Raw genomic sequence first — 21,626 nt, 5'->3', positions numbered from 1 at the left:
GGATGCTTTTGCTTACTCTAGGCAAGCTCCTCTTAAGCATAATGGCCCTCTAAACAAACAAGCTTGGAATAAAGCACGATTCTTTCTTAAGTTCTTAAAGGTGTTTTATGATGTCATTTTGTAATTTTCTACACACTAAAAGTTATTGCACATACATGCTTTCATCAAATTGCTTAAATTCAAGAGACGAAAGTGAGATGAGAATATTGAAAGTGATGACTCTCTTCTTAGGGAGATGTGTTTGAGCATGAAGAGTAAATATGGTAAGCATTAGGGAGCAGCAGATAGTTTGAACCTTTTGTTGATTATTGTTGTGATTCTCGATCCTCGATACAAGCTTTCCTATATCAATCACGTATTTGGTTAGCTTTTTCTTGCCCCTGACCTTTGCATATCCATGAAGAATAAGGCAAGAGACACTTTGTATTGCCTATTTGAGGAATACTCTGTAATAGTTTGTCATGATACAAGTAGTTTTGGTAGTGCCAACTCTCTAAGTGCTCCTGACATTAACACTTCAAATGCAAGTAAAGGTAAAAAAGACCCTAGTCGTAGATGGTTAGCATCCCAAAAGCAAAAAAGCTCATTAGTTGATACCCAATTAGAGTTGGATAGATACCTTTTCGCTAGTACGTCTGAGGACACCTCTATTGATGATGATGATGATGATGATGATTTTGATATCTTGACATGGTGGAAGGTTAATTATACCAAGTACAGAGTGCTTTCCTTGATAGCATGAGATGTATTAGCTATACCAGTATCTACAATTGCTTCTGAATCAACTTTTAGCATTGGAAAACGTGTTGTTGATGATTATAGGAGTTATCTCCTAAGATGACTGAAGCACACATTTATACCCAAAATTGGCTAGTTGCAGGGCAATCTCTCTCATAGGTTTTCTCTATATTTCATGAGGTTGACAATTTTCAAGAGACTGACAATGTAATTAATGTTGCAAGTAATATATTTAATTTTATGCCTCTTAATTTAATTTATATAATACATTTTTACACTTACTAATCACTTTATATATGTGTATATAATTTTTTTTGACAAATGCTTCAAGTGTTATTGAAGCTAAAGAGATAATTATTTGAATATTTTTGAGTTTGTTTTTGTTGAAGTTAAGGAGATAATTACATGACAGATGTAATGTAGTGTTGAACTTTGTTGAGTGTTTTTGTTGAAGTTATATGTTTAAATCATTTGGAATTTGGACTGTAACTGAAATATTATTTTCTTAATGTTAGAAATCATTATGAATTTATTATGATTATAAGTGTTTTTATTATCTTAATTGAATTTATTAGGTTGAAATGAATTATTGCTTATCATAGAGAAAAAAAAAAAAGGCCAAGTGAGTACTAGATTAATATGACCAGTCTCCTAATCCTATGAACCAAATCCAATCTTGTTAATCTTCAATTTTTATAGGACCAGACCGAATTATGAATTATCTAACCCAGTTCTTTTCATAAAAAGGATCAAATTCTGAATTTAGTTGATGTCCAATCTTATTCAGTCCTTTGTGTAGTCTTAAACCAAATCAATGAAAATTCATTTTCTCTTTCCCTTTTTAGATGCTTCATTCCTGCCAACTAAACGGCGCTTTATTTTCCAATGTCAATTCAAACCCCTGACATGTGCAGAAAACATCATCCTCAAACCATTATGAGACTCAAATCGAGAATATTTGGCATTAGCGGTAGATTATCATTAGTTTTTGGCTGCCTTCTTCCTCAATTTAAAATCAAATTTTCATTTGATATTAAATTTTAATTATCCATATTAAATCCAAACTATCCAAATTGCTAAACAGATTTAAAATTTTTTATTTTAAATATAAAATTAAAATTAAAACATTTAATATGGACCGTCTAAATTTAGTAAGAGGTCCGGGGGATGGTGGGAGGAGGGGAGCTGACCCCATGGGTAACTGGGTACTACACACCAGTAAATCTCGTATGCATCATTTATGTCTCTAAATAACCATAAAATAACATTCAGATTTGGCACTGACGAAAAAAAAAAAAAATGCTAGATCCTTGGTTCTATACTTCTATTTGCATAGAAGCATAGCAAATCAAAGCAAGGTTTGCCCATAATTTCCCTCCTAATTTCATCATCCTGGAACTTGAATTTAAACTTCGACGTATCCCAGACGCGGTAGTTAAATAATTTTCGAAATTCAAATGATTTCCTCACGAAGTCACACTTTAACAGTAATTCTTCTCATTATAGATAAAGGGTTGAGATACTCATCAAACAAAAACCAAGAATTATTTTTGAGACTTCTCATAACATTCCGAACACTTGATAAATAAGCAATGGAACGATTGGGTCCGCCAACTAAAATCTTTCTAATTTAGCAACAGGGTGAAGGTTTAAAGTCAAATAAGCTAACAAGAACAGCCGAAGTCATGTCTGTCTTCTCATGGGAAGGAACATGACATCTCTAAAGCTCAGAGTCTGGTTTTTCTTCTGTTAAAGTTTTCCCATTCACTCCTACGAGTTCAGTGTCAAAAATGAGGGTTGCGCCACCTGAAATGCACAGTCAATATGTTTAAGTATTATGCATGACAAAGTCATAGTTAAAAGACAAGACTTCATAACATTGAAAAAAACAAGAAAAATGATATGACACACACACACACACACACACACACACACACAAACACAGTTTTTGCAGCTCAGTAACATGTGATTGCCTTTTTTTCTCCTTTTTTTATAGATATAAAAATCATTACACGTTACAATGTATTGGAAAACATGACTACAAATGCAAGAAACTTTATCCTAGTCTCTGTAATAACTCCCACTTGAAGGTGGTCAACACAGAGATGGTAAATTGTAAAATCACTAATCAGTATATGATTCAGGGATTGACAGAACGCTTGTAAACTACGTGTGGTAACATATCCGCATCCAGTCATGGCATCCATACATATATATATATATATAAACAAATTATCATATTTAGATATGAATAATGAAATACTTTTCACGGTTGACAAAGAGAGGGCAATAATAGTTACTAAGTGTACATTCACTTTAGAGAGAGATACAAAGTGGATGACAATTCACTATTGTTGACAAAATCCACAGTTAACACGATGTTCAACTTTTTATAAAATACAAACAGCTGTGAATTTGTAATAAATTGCTGGTCCATGCTTAACACGGAATTTTAGGTGAGATACCTATTTCTGGCTTATAAATATCGTGGCTTCCTATAAATTTTATATTCTATAAAGATATTGATCTACCATTGACTTCTTTCATTGAGAATTACTCCCCAGTACTTTAAGAGTTTAGCCAATTCAAGAAAAGAGATCACAGACAGTTTCAAACTACAATGATGTTCGACAAATACTCCTTTCACATCACAACCATTGCTTATGCCTTTATTAATAATCATCAAACCTTAGTTCAATCTACCCAAAAAGTCTTTTTTTTTCTCTAGATTAAATCAACTGCATAAACAGGTCTAGAAAAGTATGTAAATGCCAGAATCTAAGCAGATAAAGTAATGCAGCCAAACAACTGAACAAGAGATTGCTTCAACAAAGAGCACACCCTCTTCTACGACAGAGAAAATACCAATCAGGTCATTTCAAGTAAACGGGCAATCTGATCTTATCCTCATCAGGTATCTGGCTTGGCATACGGTAATTTTTTTTTAATCAACTAGAAAGAAGGTTCAGTTTGAAGAATAACTTGAGGGAATTACCAGGAATAGTCGGGGGGGAACCCTGCTCTCCATAGCCAAGTTTTGCTGGTATTTGTAACTTGCGCTTCTCACCAAGACACATTCCCAATAATCCTTGGTCCCACCCTGCAAAGAGAAAATGATCAACCATGGAATCCTTCACCCCATAAGAAAATCTGCCATCAATTATAGTCAAGTGTTTTGCAATGAATTTTTAGCTTATACACTTGTACCATGCAAATAGGGATGCAAATGTTCAACTTTTAGTCTATATATCTGTACCATATCAGCAGAGATATAAAATTTCCCATGAAGGTTCAAATTTCCTTAATAACAATTTTAATAGCTTCTTTCACCGCAGGGAGAGGGGGGAGAGAAAGGATAGGAAGGAGGTAGCAAGGAACAATACAGATGCAATAAGGCATCTTTCCCAAAATTTAATTGCTCAATTAATTTTTTCTCATCTCTAGAGTCTTCAGTAATTGCGAAATTTGAGAAGGCAAAGCAGCAAATTGCAGATAATGAATGACTCCTTTTATTACCCAAATCATCATTGATCAGGTGGAAGGAAATTTGTCGAAGTTACTCAAATTAAATGTGCATTTTTCAAGTTACTTTTAACAATTGCTGTGGGAGCAATTATTTATATGTTAATGCATTTATAATTATCCACCACCAGTGTTATTGCAAAAAAAAAAAAATTAGGAATCCAGAAATTTATTACACATTAACAAAGTAGCAAACCTTTGATCACTTGTCCAGTACCAAGCTCAAATTCAATTGGGCTATCCCTTTCAAAGCTAGAATCAAAAACAGTTCCATCAGTAAGTTTTCCCTGAAACAAGTGACAATGTATTAGACTCAATATACAATAACAATTAGCCTTATCTCACTAGGTGGGGTCGGCTACATAAATTGTACGACGCTAGTGTTCTTTATCATTTACCAAACTTCTAGAAATGTTGTTAACTAAGAGGTTTCGATTAATAACTTTCATAAGTATTCTCTTTAACCTTTCTCCACCCTTCTTAATAGGGCTCAAAGTATTAGACTCAATATGATACATACAAATTACATGAATGGATGATCCCTCACCAAATGAATCACCAAGACTTCAGATGCTATTTACAGCAAAAAGAACCGGAATTAAAATTTTGCTATTTGCATGATATTATTTTCATGCTTGAAAGAAAACGAATAGATTGAGAATCATATGCAATCATATTAGAAACATCTTAACAAATAAAAGGAAAAATAAATACAAATAAAAGTTGACATAATTGAATAATATGCCTCAAGTAATTCAACAAACAATGAATGAAAGGAATTAAGTAGGAAAAAAAAAAAAACAGGACATGTAATGAGAAGTACAATACTTCAGATAAGGAGGAATTTGAGTCTGAAGGGTTTATGGAAAAAATCAGACACAGATTTTGCTAACAAACACAAAACAGAAAACAGTCTTCCAAAAATCTGAGAACAAATCATATAAAAGGACACGTACAATATAAAAGCAAAAAGCAAAAAATACATAATAAAAAGACGCAAATTGGTAATCAACTATGGACATGAGAGAAGGAGAAGAAATTGTTGATATAAGAATGGTAGTAAATTTATGAAGCTTCTGGTGACGAAAAGCTTCCATACTTTTAGGGCCTGTAGGCTTATGTCTGTTCAATGCCTAAGATCAGATAGCAGGTAAGATTGTGAAAAAAACCTCATATATCACCAAGGCAAGGAACAATACATTCATTCACGTTACTTCCAAAAGGAAATGTAGAAATATTTCAAAAACACACATGAATACTGTCATGTCCACGGCATTGAAAAGGGGCTGTCACTAAATTTCATCATGAACACCTAATAAGACTTAAATGTTAATCAGGGTTATTTGATCAAATATTACAACTTGTTGGAATATTATAACGAGTTTGTCGGTAGGGTTGATCGCATTAATAAATGGAAAAGGAACTACTATGAGCATTGCCCCTTCCAGAAATAATTTTCTATTTAAAAAAAAAAGTCAACTGAAACTACTCAAGACATTAATGTACTAAAAAATATCACAAAAAAATCCATAGGAAAAACCCAAGAGATGAAGAAGCAATAACAGGAAGCAAAAAAGAACGCGCATATGAAGAAATATAGCTTCCTCAGAAATTAGAACCATATTATGAATGACTAGGTTAAGGTTATGAGATATCTCATACTTTCCACCCCCTGGAAAAACAACTTTGATTAAATTTAACATTATTGCAAGTTTAACAGTTCTACTCGTAATCTTTTCATCGTAACATATTCATCAAATGAACCAGGAAATCTACTTACCCGATAATGTACTTTGACTCTATCGCCTTTATGTGCCTGAACTTCACATGACTTTGGTTTGTGCTGCAGAGAGGAAGAGACAATAAACAGCAAGTGATTAGAGTCAAGAAAATAAAAATTGATTAGAGTCAACAGTGAGCATAGCAATCAAACCCAATGACCAATGTACAACATGTTCAAAATAGTGTTGATATGTACACACACACACACACACAACATGTATCGACATGGAGAATTCCCAAAAATAGCGATCAGGGCCAAGAAAATAACAATAGCAAGCCCCATGTGTAAAAGCTTTTTCTTCATCCCTCTGCAACACTGTTACTTCTATCCCTGTTATTGCTCTGCTAATGTTATTTTCCCTGTGAAATACTGGCCTAGCAGGACAAATTGATCTACCTAGTTCTAGAAATGACCATCATCCTTGAGAAAGGCAATCAAATAAGACAGTAAGCATAATTTTCTGACATCACATATTTATATTGAGCCATGGTTAAATCACCAAAACTAAATACCAAAGTCATTTTTATTAGTTTCAAAAGTTACCCAGAATAGTAACATAAAATTATCATATCTATGAAAGAAGGAGCTTGTATATTCATCAACTTAAAATATAACCATTACACCAGGTACAAGTTACCAACATTTTATCCTATGCAAGGCACTTCAACAAGTTTTATGCCACTAAATGAAGTCCGCTACATGGATTGCATAATGTTGTTGTACTCTATCCCACTATGCAAGGCACTTCATCTAACTTTATTCCAAACTAGGAAAATGTAGAAATGTTTAAGATACTATAATCTGTAGAGTTTACATTTTAATCAATTTATATAAAAGTATCCTTCCAGGAGGTAACATGGAGAAAAAAAACTATGTATGCGTATATCCTTACAACGCATAAACACACACTGAAGAACCTAAGCTTTACACATTCACAATATTGACCGGTACCATACACAGCCCGCCTGGCCACATCACGCTTGAGATAATGCCAACAATAAAATTTGGGTTCATTGTTTTATTTTGTTAGATGATCACATTTTTCATATATGAACTCACCAGACATTAGCCAATTACCATTTCATGTGTTGGAGTCAAACTAGAAAATTCCGAAAGCAATAAATTTATATCTAGAAAAAGTTGACTTCAGTGTTTGGGAAATCGTGCGCACATATTCCTAATTCAACAACTTCAGTTCTAAAAAAGGATAGAACATAGATCTAAAAGAAAGAGAGCATCTTACCTTCACACCGATCCGTAACTCCGTTACATCAGCGGTCTTCTTAGCAGACGCTAACCCAGGGAGAACAAACACGAAACCGATCAATGGAATAGAAACTACCAAGAATTTCCAACAACTGAACTCAAATTAACATGATCTAAACAAACCGCTAATCAGGCATTGGAGAACAAAAAGCTATCGAAGGAGAAGTTATAAAATTTCAATTACGCAAACATTTAATTGAAATAATCAAAAGATCTAAAGGACATTACCTAGGATCGAAATAAGAAGGAAGAAGAGAAAAATAGGAGCTGCCTTCATCATGGAATTCATTCTGTGCCAATTTCAGCCTCAGGCTCTGCCACTGGGGTAAGTCTGGTCTTCCGAGCAAAATTTCCAAATAAACAGGGACAATTTCATTAAAGAACCAGGGGTGTGACTTATTTTGAAATCACACCCAACAAAATTTGAACTAGATTGCAGGACTCAAAGACTAAATTAAAAAAAAATTAAAAGTAAATGATTAAAATGACCTTTACTTATTTTTTGTTAAAAAAAAAACTCCAACTATAAAGCACTACCCTTTGGTATCAAAGTCTTTTTAGTAAAAGTAACCACTGGACCTTTGTTATCGAAGTTTCAACCATCAATCAGCCGCCGTCGGTGGCTAAAAAATTAAATTAAATTCTCTAAAGGTGGTTAAGGATAAATTTAGAACTCATGATCCCTTGACTTATAAAAAAAAATAAGGATCACCAAACCATTAAATACATGCAATTACATAATACATAAAAGGGTAAAGGTGTAAATTTGATTACAAACTATAAATCTGGTAACCTAAACTATCAGATGGTGTAAAATAAATCACGAGTTTTAAAAAATGAAGCATCCAGTAGCCCGCCGTTAACTTAAACTAACGGACGTTATGTGGGGCTCACAATGACATGTGGCACGACACAGGTGCGGCACGTTAGCATGATAAAGGTGCAAATTTAGCCACGAACTATTTTTTGAGAAGCACTGGGTAACCTCTACTATAAAAAAAAGGATCGTCCAACACCTTCCCCCAATTTTGACGAAATATTGTTTATTTTCATACTTAAAAGGCCCACAAAGCATCAATCTCTCCATCTTCTTGCCTTCGTTCTCAATCTCAACTCGAGAGTAAGAGATTGAAAGAGTTCTTATTGGAAGATATTCACGAAAACGATGCTAACAAAGTAGAAGAAACAATTCATGACTAAATTAAGCTAGAATCAAGTTTTTTTCATGCATAGTAAAATCAAACTTTTACTTCATTAACATTGTCTTCAAATAATAACTTATTAAACCTCTTCTTCTAGAGCTAATGTTGAGAATGAAGGCAAGAAGATTGGAGAGATTAATGCTTTATAGGCTTCATAAGTATAAAAATAAATGATGTTTAATCAAATTGAGGGGAAGGTGTTAGATGATTCCTTTTTTTATAGTAAAGGCTACCCGGCGCTCTTAGCAAAATAGTTTGTGGTTAAATTTACACTTTTATCGTATTGACGTGTCATGCTCGTGTTGTGTCATGTGTCATTGTGGGCGCTATATTACGTGCGTTAATTTAAGTTAACAGCAGGCTACTGGATACTTCATTTTTGGAAGTTCAAGATTTATTTTGCACTATCTGATAGTTTAGGCTACCATATGTTCCTTGAAAAATAATTTGTGGCCAAATTTGCTACTTTACCCTACATAAAATTATATATATAATAAACTATGTTTCCAAACTATTTGGTTATTATATTAATTATTAATAGCATATTTTAACTTATTAATACCTTAATAAAACTTGTTAATTACTTAACTTTCCTTGTTAAGTCCATGACTCCCATAACAAACTATATTATTTGTTAATCGTGTAATTGTATGTATTAATATACCTTAACATAACTTATTAATTACTTAACTTTCTTTATTAAGTTCGTGATTCCTACAACGAAACTATATTACTTGTTAATTGCATAACTTTATTTATTAATTTATTAATAAAATTTGTTAATTACTTGACTTTGCTTGTTAAATTTATGACTCCCTCAACTGAATTGCATTACTTGTTAATCGTATAACGTTACTTATTAATTACTTAACTTTACTTGTTAAATCCTTGACTCTCTCAAAATTATATGTATAATAAATCTTAGTTTAAAACCTCTTGATTATTATGATAAAAAGTAGACTTGTTAAAAGCTCAATATAGTTTGTCATTTCTTTAATTTTAGTTATTAACATTATTTTTTTAGAATATTGCTCTATATATATAATTGAGTATCTAGTTCGATGAGTACTGATAAAAAAGACTCGACTTTCATCACTTTTGTTATCTAACAAACTCTTTTATGTAAATTATATGTTCATTTAACAAGTGACGACAAACAAGTATTGTTGAGGAATTAACAAATAAAGTTACATAATTAATAAGTAATTTAATTGTTTTTCGAAACAAAAGTTAAATAAGTCTTGTCATGGTATTAACAAGTTAAGCTATGTAATTAACAAGCAATGTTGCAAAATTCACTAGTAAAGTTATACAATTAACAAATAATGTAATTCTGTTGTGAGAGTTATGAGTTTAATAAGTAAAGTAATTAAAAATAAAGTTGCACAACTAATAAGCAATATAGTTTTGTTGTGCAAGTCACAGGCTTGACAAGGAAAGTTAAGTTATTAACAAATTTTGTTAAGGTGTTAATAAGTAAAGTTATATGATTAATAAGTAATATAATTATGTTATGAGAGTCATGAATTTAGTAAGAAAAGTTAAGTAATTAATAAGTCATGTTAAGGTATTAACAAGTAAAATTACGCAATTAACAAGTAATATAATAATTAAGTGATTTGAAAATAAGGTTTATTTCATATATAATTTTTTGTATCATATAGTTAAATGGGTTCAACGGCTTAATGATTTTTACTTTTTTGGTGAGCTAAGAGGTCAGGGGTTATAAACCCATCCTTAGTCACCTTTAGAGAATTTAATTTTTCATAATTCTTCAACCACCGTCAATAATAGTCCAATTGGTGGTCAGAGCTTTGGCAATAGAGGTCTAGTAGCTGCTGTCACTAGCAAGGCCCCGACAACGGTGGCTGGTGGGTTTTATTTTTTTAAAATAAATGAAAGGTATTTTGATCATTTTTTTAAATAATTACAATTTAGTCTTTAGATCTTGCAATGTTGTTTTAGATTTTATTAGCTATGATGTGAAAGCAAGTCACATTCATGATCCTTTATGTTTTATTTGGATGGGGAGAAAACACGAGAGAAAAGAAAATATGAGGAAAAAATAGAAAAAAAATAACTTTTCTCCTATTTGAACGATAAAGAAAAAGTAGAAGAAAAGAAAAGTTGAGGGGAAAATAAATATGTGAAACCTGCCATATTTTCTCTCCACAAATGGAGAGATTTTATGAGAAAAATGTTTATTCTACGTATACCCTGCTACTTCTTTGCATAGGAGTCTCTATTTTATTATCTTCTATCCTCCATTTTTTGCCTTAAGATCTCAGTATTCTAATTTAGATTATATTTGCTACACTATAATTAGTGATAATATCTAGCCAAAAAAATAAGTGATAGTAATTATCATAAAAATAATTTAATGCTAAGTCAGATAATTTTTATGATTATGAAAGTCTTTGGCTTAAAAATTAATGACTTCACATTGCTGTGTCTCAGTGCTGTGCTTGTCTCCATCTTCTATATAAATTGCATATTTTTATAAATGTGTGCCTTTCACATTTTTATGATATTATGTAGATATAATTTATTTTTCATGTTATAGTTTCATATGCTAACCGCATAACTCATGATTATAGGTGATGGCAAAATGCTCTTACCAACAGGCCAAAAGCTGAATTGAAATTTATTCATTTTTTATATTTAATTTTAAAAAATTATCCACTTTTTAATTTTTTTAAATAAAAAATAACATATTTTTGATAAATTATTTGATTTTAAAATGTAATAACATGAAAGTAGTTTCTACCAATTGATTTAATTTTAAATTATTTTGATAGTGTTAATTTTTATATAATTTTTACTTTAAATATATTTTTATACATACAGTTACATGAAACAATATATTTTGATATAAGGATATTATAGTCATTATAATATTTTCTTATTTTCTTATTTTCTTAATTTTTTTATATCCATTTAAATATAAAAATTGATAATATTTTTTTTTAATTTTTTCTTTTCTCCATTTTTTCTCATCCTATTTTTTTTTCTCAACTTTTCTTCCTATTCAAATGAAAGGTTACCGAAATTCTCCTAAATAAATAAGCTTCTCAACATCAAATTTATTAAAAAAAAGGAAAAATAAAAACAACAACAAGAAGAAGTTGTCAAATCCTTTTTTATTCAAAAAAAAAAAAAGAAGATGCCAAGTCCTCTTTTGGTTGGATGCCAAGTCCTCTTTTGGTTGAATGCCAAAACCTTTTTTAATCTATCACAAGTTTTTTTTTTTTTTATAAAACATCGTAAGTTATTTTTTGTATATAATATCATAAACTATTAATTTTTTTTTATATAATGAGAAGATTAAATGAGTTAGATCTTGAGACTTATTAAGGTCAAGACATATCTCTAAACTCAAAAAATATTTACAGAGATATTTACAAATCACTCACAAATAAAGTCCTCATAACCTAGAATTTTTTAATATCATAAATTATAAGCTGCCAAATCCTTTTTTATTTAAGAATTTATCACATAACTCACCAAATTATGAAATCAAATCTCACTATGAATATAAAGACCTTATCGGTAGGCAATTTATTAGTACTTCTATAAGCACTTTTGAGCTAGAAGACATGTCATGACTTTATCGAGTTTTTAGGGCCCCACTCACTTAAATTTTTATTGCCAAAAAAAATTATAAATGTGTGATATTTTTTTATGTAGGCCATAAAAATTATGAATTTAAAAATAAAAAAATACTGGATGGCGTGAGAAAGTAATGCTCCTTCCATTTTAAAATATAAAATACTTTTATAGAAGATTTAACGTCCTAAAATATAAAATAATTTGATAAAAATAAAGTTTCATAATATACCTTTCTTTTTTTCTTTTTAAATAGAAGAAAAACATTGCTAATTAAAGAAGTAACAAACAAGAAGAGAAAAAATCATTCATCCTCCTCCTCTTTTAGCTAAAAAGGAGGGGGATTAATCAAATATTACAAAGCTAGAGTCTAAACTATGAGAATAAATACTGAGAAGATGTGATTGAGCGTTCAGAATTAGCCAATCTCTATGGTAGAGAGATCTTACTTCCTCTACAATGTCTGCAAACTGATGTTCGCTGTTACATCCTTTCAAAATCAAGTAGATGGCCTCCATGCGATCCACATAAAATGTTTACTCTACGAAGTCCCCTCAACCAGCATATGCTTAATCCATATATCAGACTAATAAGTTCTACAATAGTATGAGGTACTGCATTGATTTTACCACTAAAGCCACAAATCCATTGGAGTTGCTAGTCACGCAAGAAGCCAACACACCCACTACTATCATCTTCCTAAACTGAGCTATCCACTTCTAGGTTGGCATCATAACTCATGCGTTCATTCCTTATCCTTTTAGTAGTTTTTTTTTTTGAGTAAAAGGTCATGGCAAAATCGTGTAGGGAGACTAAATCCTAATTATGTCTAAAGCCATAAGGCTTTTACAGTCATTTAGTGGATCATTTGATCATAACATTAAAACATTTCAAATAAGGTTTATATGTTAGGAAATCAGTGTAATTATTTGCTTCTCTATATGCGTGATCAAAAGTGACCACCCAATCTCTCATAGTGAGATCTCTGATTTTTTTTGATTGTGTCAAATAAAGGATGATCTCCATAATAGCCATGATTAATGAGAGGCAGCGTCTCCATCGAGTCCGAGTAGACATTAACATTGCTAAATTTTTGATTTTAGCAAAGGTTTGAGGCCTTCGTAGATTCTCATGAGCTCTATAGTTGAGCTATGCTGGTAGTCGACAAATTTGTGGAAGCTTTTAATCCAATTACCCTTGTCATTTTTGATGATACCTCAAGTAGCAGCTCCATTTGTGCTAATCGAGCTATCATTATCGAGTCTAACCCATACAAGGTTAAGGAGTTCCATTTAACTTCATGTCTAAAAACTTCTTTGTTCAAGTGTTTAAATTTGAAGAGACGCTTTAGATCAGGTGTTCTTCCAGCAAGCTTAGTAGTTTTGAAAAGGGTGTTCCTGACAATTAGGTTCCCATCCACAAGCTCTATAAACGAAGACAATCCAAATGGATAAAAATTAAAAAATCCAAAAACGGAAAAGCCAAAAACAAAATTATCAAAAACGTTGAGCCATGAGCTGTAATTTCTACAAAAGTAAAACCCGGCCCTGATGCGTGACAGAGCATGCTGCTCCCTCCTTTTATAGATAAGCGCACCTCCCTTCTCTTTTGACATACACGATGTGGGACTTGAACTAAACAATATGCGTACAGTACATCGTATTCTTCTTATTTTTTATTTATTTATGATTTTTATTGATTTTTCATTGCTTATATTGTGAAGCTTTTTTTAATCTAAACACATTTTTTTTAATCTTCATACTTTCTCTAATTTATCTATGTTTTTTTGTTTAAATTTCATCTTTTTAATTTAACCTCAACATGTCTTCAAAAAGTCTTCAATACTTTATCATTCTATTAACTATTAACATCTTAATTTTTATTCCTTTCGTTAAAAAATATCTTATATTTTTTAAAGGATTGAATGCTAAACATTTTTAACCTTTTAAGGTGTAATTATTATTATTTTTTAAAAGTACTCTTATTGAATAGATCATTTTATATTTTTTAGGATGAAAGACTTTATTAAATAAAGGTAAATATAAAAAGATAGGGTTAGTTTAAAGATAAATAATTACTTTATTAGAGGGTGAGATTTAATTAAAAATATTTTACAAATATATTAATTTAATATAACCGGTTCGATCAATAAACCATGAACCAATATCTAACTTTATTTAATGACCGGCCCAATTTTTAAAATCTTAGTTGATGGGCATTTTGATCATTTTTTTAAAAAAATTATTTCAATTTAGTCCTTTGATCTTATGGTGTAATTTTAAATTTTATTGAATTTGATTTGTGAATAAGTCATAGTCTTGATTCTTAAATATAATTCTTCCCTCTTAAATACATTTTTATATTTATCAAGACTCAAAAATAAAATCTTATGATTGTATATTCCTTCAAGACCATGTTCACAATTAGAGTCGAGAATATGTGTCAAGTTATAAGGGTTGGCTCGAATAATTGATCATAAAGGTCGGATTGAGTTGAAAAAAATTGACCTGAATATAAAATACATTCTTTCTAACCCAAGTCATATAACTCGTGAACCATATAGGTCAATTTTAATGGATTAAGGTTAGCTCGTTTAACTCATATTATTTTTAAAAAAATTAAAAAAAAAAGGAGAAAATTTTATGGTTTAAATCATATGGCATGATTTACTTATAGTTGTATAAATTTATATATTTTGTATAAACATTATAAATTAATATTTTAATATATTTAGAATGAATCATGAAAAAATATTAAATTAAAATTTATTATTTAGGTGTATTTTTTAAAAAAATTCATAAAAAAATATTAAAAAATTTAAAAATAAGTTGGTGAGTTGACCTATTTAGCTTATCAATTCTAAAAGTTTGGAATGGATTGAAATTTTTTTAACCTATTTAAAATTCAACCCATATGAGTCAGACTCATATTTTTACCTCTATTTACAGTTAAAAAAAGAAGAAAAACTAATTGATTGCTTAAATTTATTTTATATATTTTTAATTACATTCACATTAAATATTTTAAAAAAGTATTTTACTAATGACAATTAATATTTTAATGCATCTTGTTTATTAAAATTTAAAATAATAAATAAAATAAAGATATAATTAAAAAAATAATTATTGTTTTTGATATTTTATATTTTAAATCAAATAATTTTTTTTTTAAATTGACGTCGGCGTTAGAGAGAGATAGTTTTAACTAAAGTCTTCTTTTTGAACTTTACCCAAAAAAAAAATTAAAGTCTTCTTTTGAAAACAAAATCGTAAAAACAACAAACTCTTTAAATAGGCTACCTTTGTTCAATGAATTATTGCTTTAAAATTGAAATAATAAAATATCTAGGCGGATAGCGCTTTGATCTTATCTTGAAAATCACTTGTCGGGTCAGGACAAAGATGAACTCCTTGATTGATCAAGAAATCATCTTTTTCTTCAGACTCCACCATTAAAGCCTTCTTCTCTGAGACCCCACTCTCTGTATTTCTTATTTATTACGGTGGGCGCGTCAACGTCACAACCAAATACTAGTCTAAGCGCTTATCAATTATCACTCTATCACCAAAATTCCCATCTCTGAAGCCCTATCCATAGCCAAAGATATTTCTGCTCTTCAGTTCAATCAACCCATTCTTTCTCTCTCTGCCTCTGCGATTCTCTTCAAGCTTTCCACTAACCTTTTCATGGAAAATATTCTCTACCACCCATCACCCACATTGGCTGTACCCCGATTGACCCATAGCCTTTGTCTGAGACCCATTTCTAGATTCATCTGCAATTTGCCCGGAAAACCCAGTTTGGGTTGTTGTTTCAACACTAGGAGGAGGCCCGGCAACGTTAAGGCGAGTGCTGGCGCGAGTCACTGTGAGTTCAGTAGCCTGAACTCGCCGCTAGAGCCGAAATCGCATGTGGGTAAGTTTCTGAGCGGTGTGTTGCAGAACCACCGCCAGATGTTCCACGTCGCGGTGGCGGAGGAGCTCAAGCTTTTGGTCGATGATCGAGATGCTGCAGCTGCTCGCATGGCGCTCACCACAGGTTCCGATGAGGACTTGCTTCACAGGTTTGCGTCTTAATTTAGATTGTTCTAACTGATCCTAACAAATTCTTTACATGTTAGTTCTTCTGGCCTTTATTCCCATTAATGGCCAACGGGTTGGTTATGTTCAGAACTAAGTTGCAGACGCTCTTATATTTTGGGACTAAAAATGAGTTCAACAATTTGAAGATGGAGTAATTTACTTTATAACTATAATAAACCCATTATGCACTTCTTCATAAGGCTACTTTCATTGAGTTTACTTTTTTAACTGTGTGCTTATCTTTTGGGGGATAACAGTAGCTTGATATTAATCAGATTATGCGTGCATCAAAAAATATGTATTTACTTGAGTTCTGTTCCATCTATGATGAAAGTATATGAAGTCAATCTGGAAAATTATTGATAATGTTGGGCAGCATTTGATCCCTGCATCATGAGTTGTCCATTTTTTATTCTGGTGGATAATAAAAGCCAAAAGGGGTATTTATCTTTTTAGGTAGGATTGAAGCTACAGTTTTTTTCTCTAATTTATTGACCTGCAGAAGATATACAATATCATGAATTTATTGTTAGTATCATTGAAACAATCATAGTCATGAAAGGAAATCAAAATTCTAGTGATCATTCAAGATATACTATATAAATATTTTTTTTCATCTTGCAATGAAGAGTTGATCAGCAGATGGACTTTGACTGGTTTAGAATCTATATGAACTTGGCAGGATTCATTCTGTGTTTCAATCTTGTTTTAACAAACTTTAATGGTCCATCTGCAGTTGTGGGCTCTTTTAGTAACTCTAAAGGGAAAAACATTTTCTTTTATTTGGCCAAAAAATAATATTAAATATCTATTATAATACTTATGCTGTGATCACATAATGGTAATTGTTCCTTTTTATTACTTCTTTTTACTGGGATGCATGGGACATTTTCCATCTCTAAAATCCCTTTTTTCTTTCCATTAAGTAGATTTGTCACATCAAATTTGGCAAGGTGTGGCGTGGCCAACTTAATGTGATTCTTAAAATTGCTGGCTCAAAATTCTTTTAGTTTCTTTTACCTTGAAGGAATTTTGGAGATTCTTGGATAAGTTTACTGCAAACTCTTTGTTCTGATGATTCACTGATGAATAAATGACTCAACCTACCTGAAAAATGTGTTCCTCTGGGACTGTAATTCCATGCTTCATTGTATACTGTTATATTTTTTATATCTGATTCAAACAATTGAAAAAGTACTTTTATCTTGTCTTGTTGAATCGTATACATATGTAGGTTTCATGGCTTATGGACGTTATTAAAAGAAAACTAAATCCATGTAATTTGTCAGAGTAGCAAGTTTGCCCTTCTCTGTTTTGGAAATGTAACATGTTTATTCCAAAGCTAGCATGCGTGCTTGGCATTAGCAAAGTGATTGGCAGTTTTATATGCTGAAGCTGAAACCGTGAATCTTTTGTGTTCTAACAATCAACATTTCTGATACCTATCACTTGCATCTGCATTCTGCAACAATGAAAGACTTTTCTGCATGGGTGGCATAATTTTAGGCCAAATGTTTTTTCGCGCGTGCGCACGACAACTATGAAGGCATTTGGTCATTTGATATGATTCATTCTGCTGCATCATAAAGTACTTTCACTACCTTTGCCCCTGCACCCTTCTTCCATTCAAGTTGTCATCTAAAAATTTCTGAGTCGCTTGATTTGGGTTTAAATTGTTATAAACTAGAGGACCATGCATGGGCATTTTTCTGCAGGATCAAATGTATTGGTATTGTTGCATCATTGTCTTCATCATCTTGAAAAAAAAGAAAGAAAGAAAGAAAGAAAGCTAACCATGCTTGCTAAATTCCTTGATGTTTGCATAATTCTTTTGATTTCCAGATATGGAATTGAGCAGGATTTGAGCTGAATTTTTATCTATGCCAGGAGGATTGCACAAATGAAAGAGCATGAGTGTGAAATTGCAGTACAAGATGTCATGTATTTGCTGATTTTTTACAAGTTTTCAGAGATCAGGGTTCCTCTGATTCCAAAGCTTTCTAAATGCACATACAATGGCAGGCTAGAGATATTGCCTTCTAAAGACTGGGAGCTTGAGTCCATTTACAGCCTGGGGATTTTGGATTTGATTAGGGAGCATGTGACAAGTATGACCGGTTTGAAAGCAAAATCTAGTGTGACTGAGACCTGGGCAACAACTGAGATTCAGGAATTCTTGCTTGCTCGAATTTATGTTGCCTCTATACTATACGGTTACTTCTTGAAATCGATTTCATTGAGATACCACCTAGAACGGAGCCTATCTGTCGCTAACCATGGTGATCACAGGACCACCCTTACAATTCGCGATCCACACGCATATGAAATCAAAGATATAATCTTTGGCCTAATGGGTAACAATCAATCTGTAGGTCAAGGGGTAATGAAGCAGGAAGAGGAAATCAAAGATATGAAATGTTATGTGACGGGATTTCACCCAGGGCTGTTGGAGAGATTTGCCAAACTGAGATCTAAGGAGGCTGTGAATTTGGTGGAAAGTTATAGCTTGGCACTTTTTGGTAATGAGGAATCTGGTTTGGTTGAGAGCAACAATGTGATTTTGACTTCATTTTCAACTCTGAAGAGGCTAGTCTTGGAAGCAGTTGCTTTTGGGTCATTCTTGTGGGAGACAGAAGATTATATTGACAGTGTATATAAGCTTAGAGATAACTAAATAGCATAAATTAAAGTCACAGGTATTGTGATTTAGTTAGGTTCTGGTGCGATGACTTTGTGTATATACATCAGAGCATGTTCTTGGCTTTCAACTTCTGGGAAATCTTTCTATTGTACAGGTTTCAGAAGCCTGAGTAATGTATAGTTTGAAGGCTTGATCTTTATTTATGATCACTGATGCCCAGAATTTTAATAATATAGACTATAGTGACAGAATTCTGTTGTTTTGCTTGCCTCTTTCTGCATAATGAATTAATGATGATGATGATGATGATGTCTTAAGCAAAATTATCAATTTATGATATAATTTTGTATAAAACCAGTCGGTTGTGGGTAGTGATAGGATTTGATGGACATGTTTTTCATTGAACTATATGCTTTATTTGTTTGTATTAGTGTTTTGGAATGTTCAGTTTATTGATAATAGAAATATGATATGCCAGTAAGTTTTATGTTAATGAAATTACACAAACTAATACCTAGAAAAGATTTGTACAATGCAAAGCCAGCAATTTAGAATATATTCATACAACGCAGAGGTCAATATTCTAGTTGAGTAATATAGCTAATTATTTTACATGTTCTTTTTATATATTATTCCATTTTCAAATATAAGAGAAATTATCCTGTATATATTTTTTTTAAAAGCAACTCTACATGTATATGTTTTGATAGAAGGAATAACAACAGAATGAGCTAGCATTTTGTATATTTTCATCTCTTTTTCAAAAGGGTTATAACTTAGTTGGAAGACCTGATAACAGATATTTAAAACAAAAAAAAAAAAGAAGTGAAATTATGTTGTTAAATTATATGCGTCATGAGTCCATACTTGTTTAAATTTGCTTCCTTATGAGTGCTTGAAACGTTTGGGTTGTTAAATACTTGACACTTCTTTAATCAGATGCAAGTCATCATAACGTGGAAGCAAGTTGAGTTGTTGAAACTTGTCAGTATGAACTCAAGGTTCAGATTCTCATCTTCATGATTGGTTTATGGTTAATAAAATATTATTCTCTCGAGTTTTTTTTTTTAAATTCTTTAATGTTCTTGATTAGAGATTAACCGTAATAATTAATTTCTCTATTTCATAGTTTTTATTTACATCTGATCTGACCTCAAATGTTAGGCACATGGGATGGGACAACATGGGTTTGGTTGTCTTGATAAAATGTAATGCATAAAAAATTGGTTAATTAGACGAGCTCAGTCTCTGTCTTTAACATATATTTTATTTTATTTTATTTTATTTTATTTAAATTAAAATAAATGGACTTAATTGAATATTCTGATGAAAAAATGGACCCACCTAACGGCTTAATGCTGTGCGGTGCATGGCGGGTCTTCGACGCTGAACCAGGCCTCTTTGTCATTAGAAAAATTTAATAAATAGAATTTCTGACAAGAAAGACATTAAGTTATAGGGTTTATTAAAAATATTTTAAATATCAATAAATTTATTTTATTTTATATAAACAAAATATTTTTAACTAATTTACATTCTCAATGAATTAATTAATAATATTTAAAACTACATATTCATTTCATGATTACTTTATTTATGTTTCAATTAGAAAACCTTATTAATTACATTCTTAATTACAAACATTTTTTTTTTATAAAACCTTGTTGATATTTTGAAATATGAAAGACTTAAAATGACTTTGTCTTATAATGTCAATCAGACATTGCTTGTTCATATGAATCATATGCTCCCTTAATATAATATATAACACATTTAGAGACATGAGCAAAAAGTAAGAAGAAAATAAGGAAGAGGAGAAGAAATTTTTTAAAATAATAATTTTAATATTTTTTTTTAAATTTTTTCTTCTAATTTTTTTAAATATTTTTCTCTGGTGTTTGTGTATAACAAAGTTGTGGCTATTGTTGTTATGGAGAGAATACACTAAGAAACGGTTGATTCTGGCAATCGAAATGGGTTTGGATATGTGCTTATCACTGTGATAAAATCTAAATCATTTAGATTTTGATCTGGATGATTAGATTTAAAACATTGTTATATATTATATTTATTAAAATAAAAATATATAAAATTTTAAAATAATTTTAATAATTTTTTATTTTTAATATGGTCCAGATTTAATTTAGAGGGTTCAATTTAATATTAAAATTTTTATAATTGATATATATTGACTATTCAGATGTATTCTGCACAAGCCAAATTAATACTAAATTAAATTTGAAATGTGCACAGTACATCCGAATAATTAATATATACTAATTATAAAAATTTTAATGTTAAATTGAACTCTTTAACTTAAATCTATATCATATTAAAAATAAAAAATTTATTAAAATTATTTTTAAATTTTTATAAATATTTATTTTAATAAAAATAAAAATAAAAATGTATAATAACCATTTAGATTAAAATATACATGCAAACGCAACCCGTAGTAATCTTGGACCCACAATGTCTTAGAACAGTGTAAGTGATAAGGCAATTCAGTAGTCAAAAAAGAAAGGAATTTCATATAACGCTAATTAAATAAAACTTATTTGTCATTTTCTCCCGAGTGAAATAATGGTATAACTATAAACTCTAAAGTTAAACAATGATTTTAAAATTGTTTTTTATTTCTTTAATGTAAATGAAATTTATGCTTTCAGTGTTTGAAAATGACCATAGGATTGTTGGCCAAAACAATACTGACCATAGGATTAATTTTCATTTCTTGGTCTTTTTGTCCTTTTAGGCCATGTTGCGGGTATTCTGTATGAAGTCTT

At 30.9% G+C, this 21,626-nt stretch overlaps 2 protein-coding genes across 3 annotated transcripts; one reads left to right on the top strand and one right to left on the bottom strand.

Annotated features, from left to right (window-relative positions):
- Positions 1-2,212: 2,212 nt before the first annotated feature.
- On the bottom strand, positions 2,213-7,781 carry LOC129287601 (FK506-binding protein 2-like). 2 transcript variants are annotated; one of them, XM_054923809.1, is made up of 6 exons: positions 7,538-7,781; positions 7,287-7,381; positions 6,041-6,103; positions 4,457-4,547; positions 3,734-3,838; positions 2,213-2,544 (listed from the first exon to the last, which is right to left on the bottom strand). In XM_054923809.1, exons 1-6 carry the CDS (start codon positions 7,596-7,598, stop codon positions 2,459-2,461), a joined length of 501 nt encoding a protein of 166 aa, XP_054779784.1. In that variant the 5' UTR covers positions 7,599-7,781; the 3' UTR covers positions 2,213-2,458. The 2 variants fall into 2 exon arrangements, with proteins under 2 accessions (XP_054779784.1, XP_054779785.1); XM_054923810.1 differs by having other exon boundaries at positions 7,287-7,336; positions 7,538-7,766.
- A 7,883-nt stretch (positions 7,782-15,664) lies between these two features.
- On the top strand, positions 15,665-19,091 carry LOC129288952 (UV-B-induced protein At3g17800, chloroplastic-like). The gene is made up of 2 exons (XM_054925773.1): positions 15,665-16,180; positions 18,087-19,091. The coding sequence occupies exons 1-2, from the start codon at positions 15,804-15,806 to the stop codon at positions 18,871-18,873; spliced, it is 1,164 nt and encodes a 387-aa protein (XP_054781748.1). The 5' UTR covers positions 15,665-15,803; the 3' UTR covers positions 18,874-19,091.
- Positions 19,092-21,626: the final 2,535 nt, after the last annotated feature.

Source organism: Prosopis cineraria, unplaced genomic scaffold (genome assembly GCF_029017545.1).
Source record: "Prosopis cineraria cultivar Desert tree isolate PC_DT_omini unplaced genomic scaffold, ASM2901754v1 PC12, whole genome shotgun sequence".
NCBI classification, from domain to species: Eukaryota; Viridiplantae; Streptophyta; class Magnoliopsida; order Fabales; family Fabaceae; genus Prosopis; species Prosopis cineraria.
Note: the sequence above shows the minus strand (reverse complement) of the source record. Positions and strands in the feature narration are given on the sequence as shown.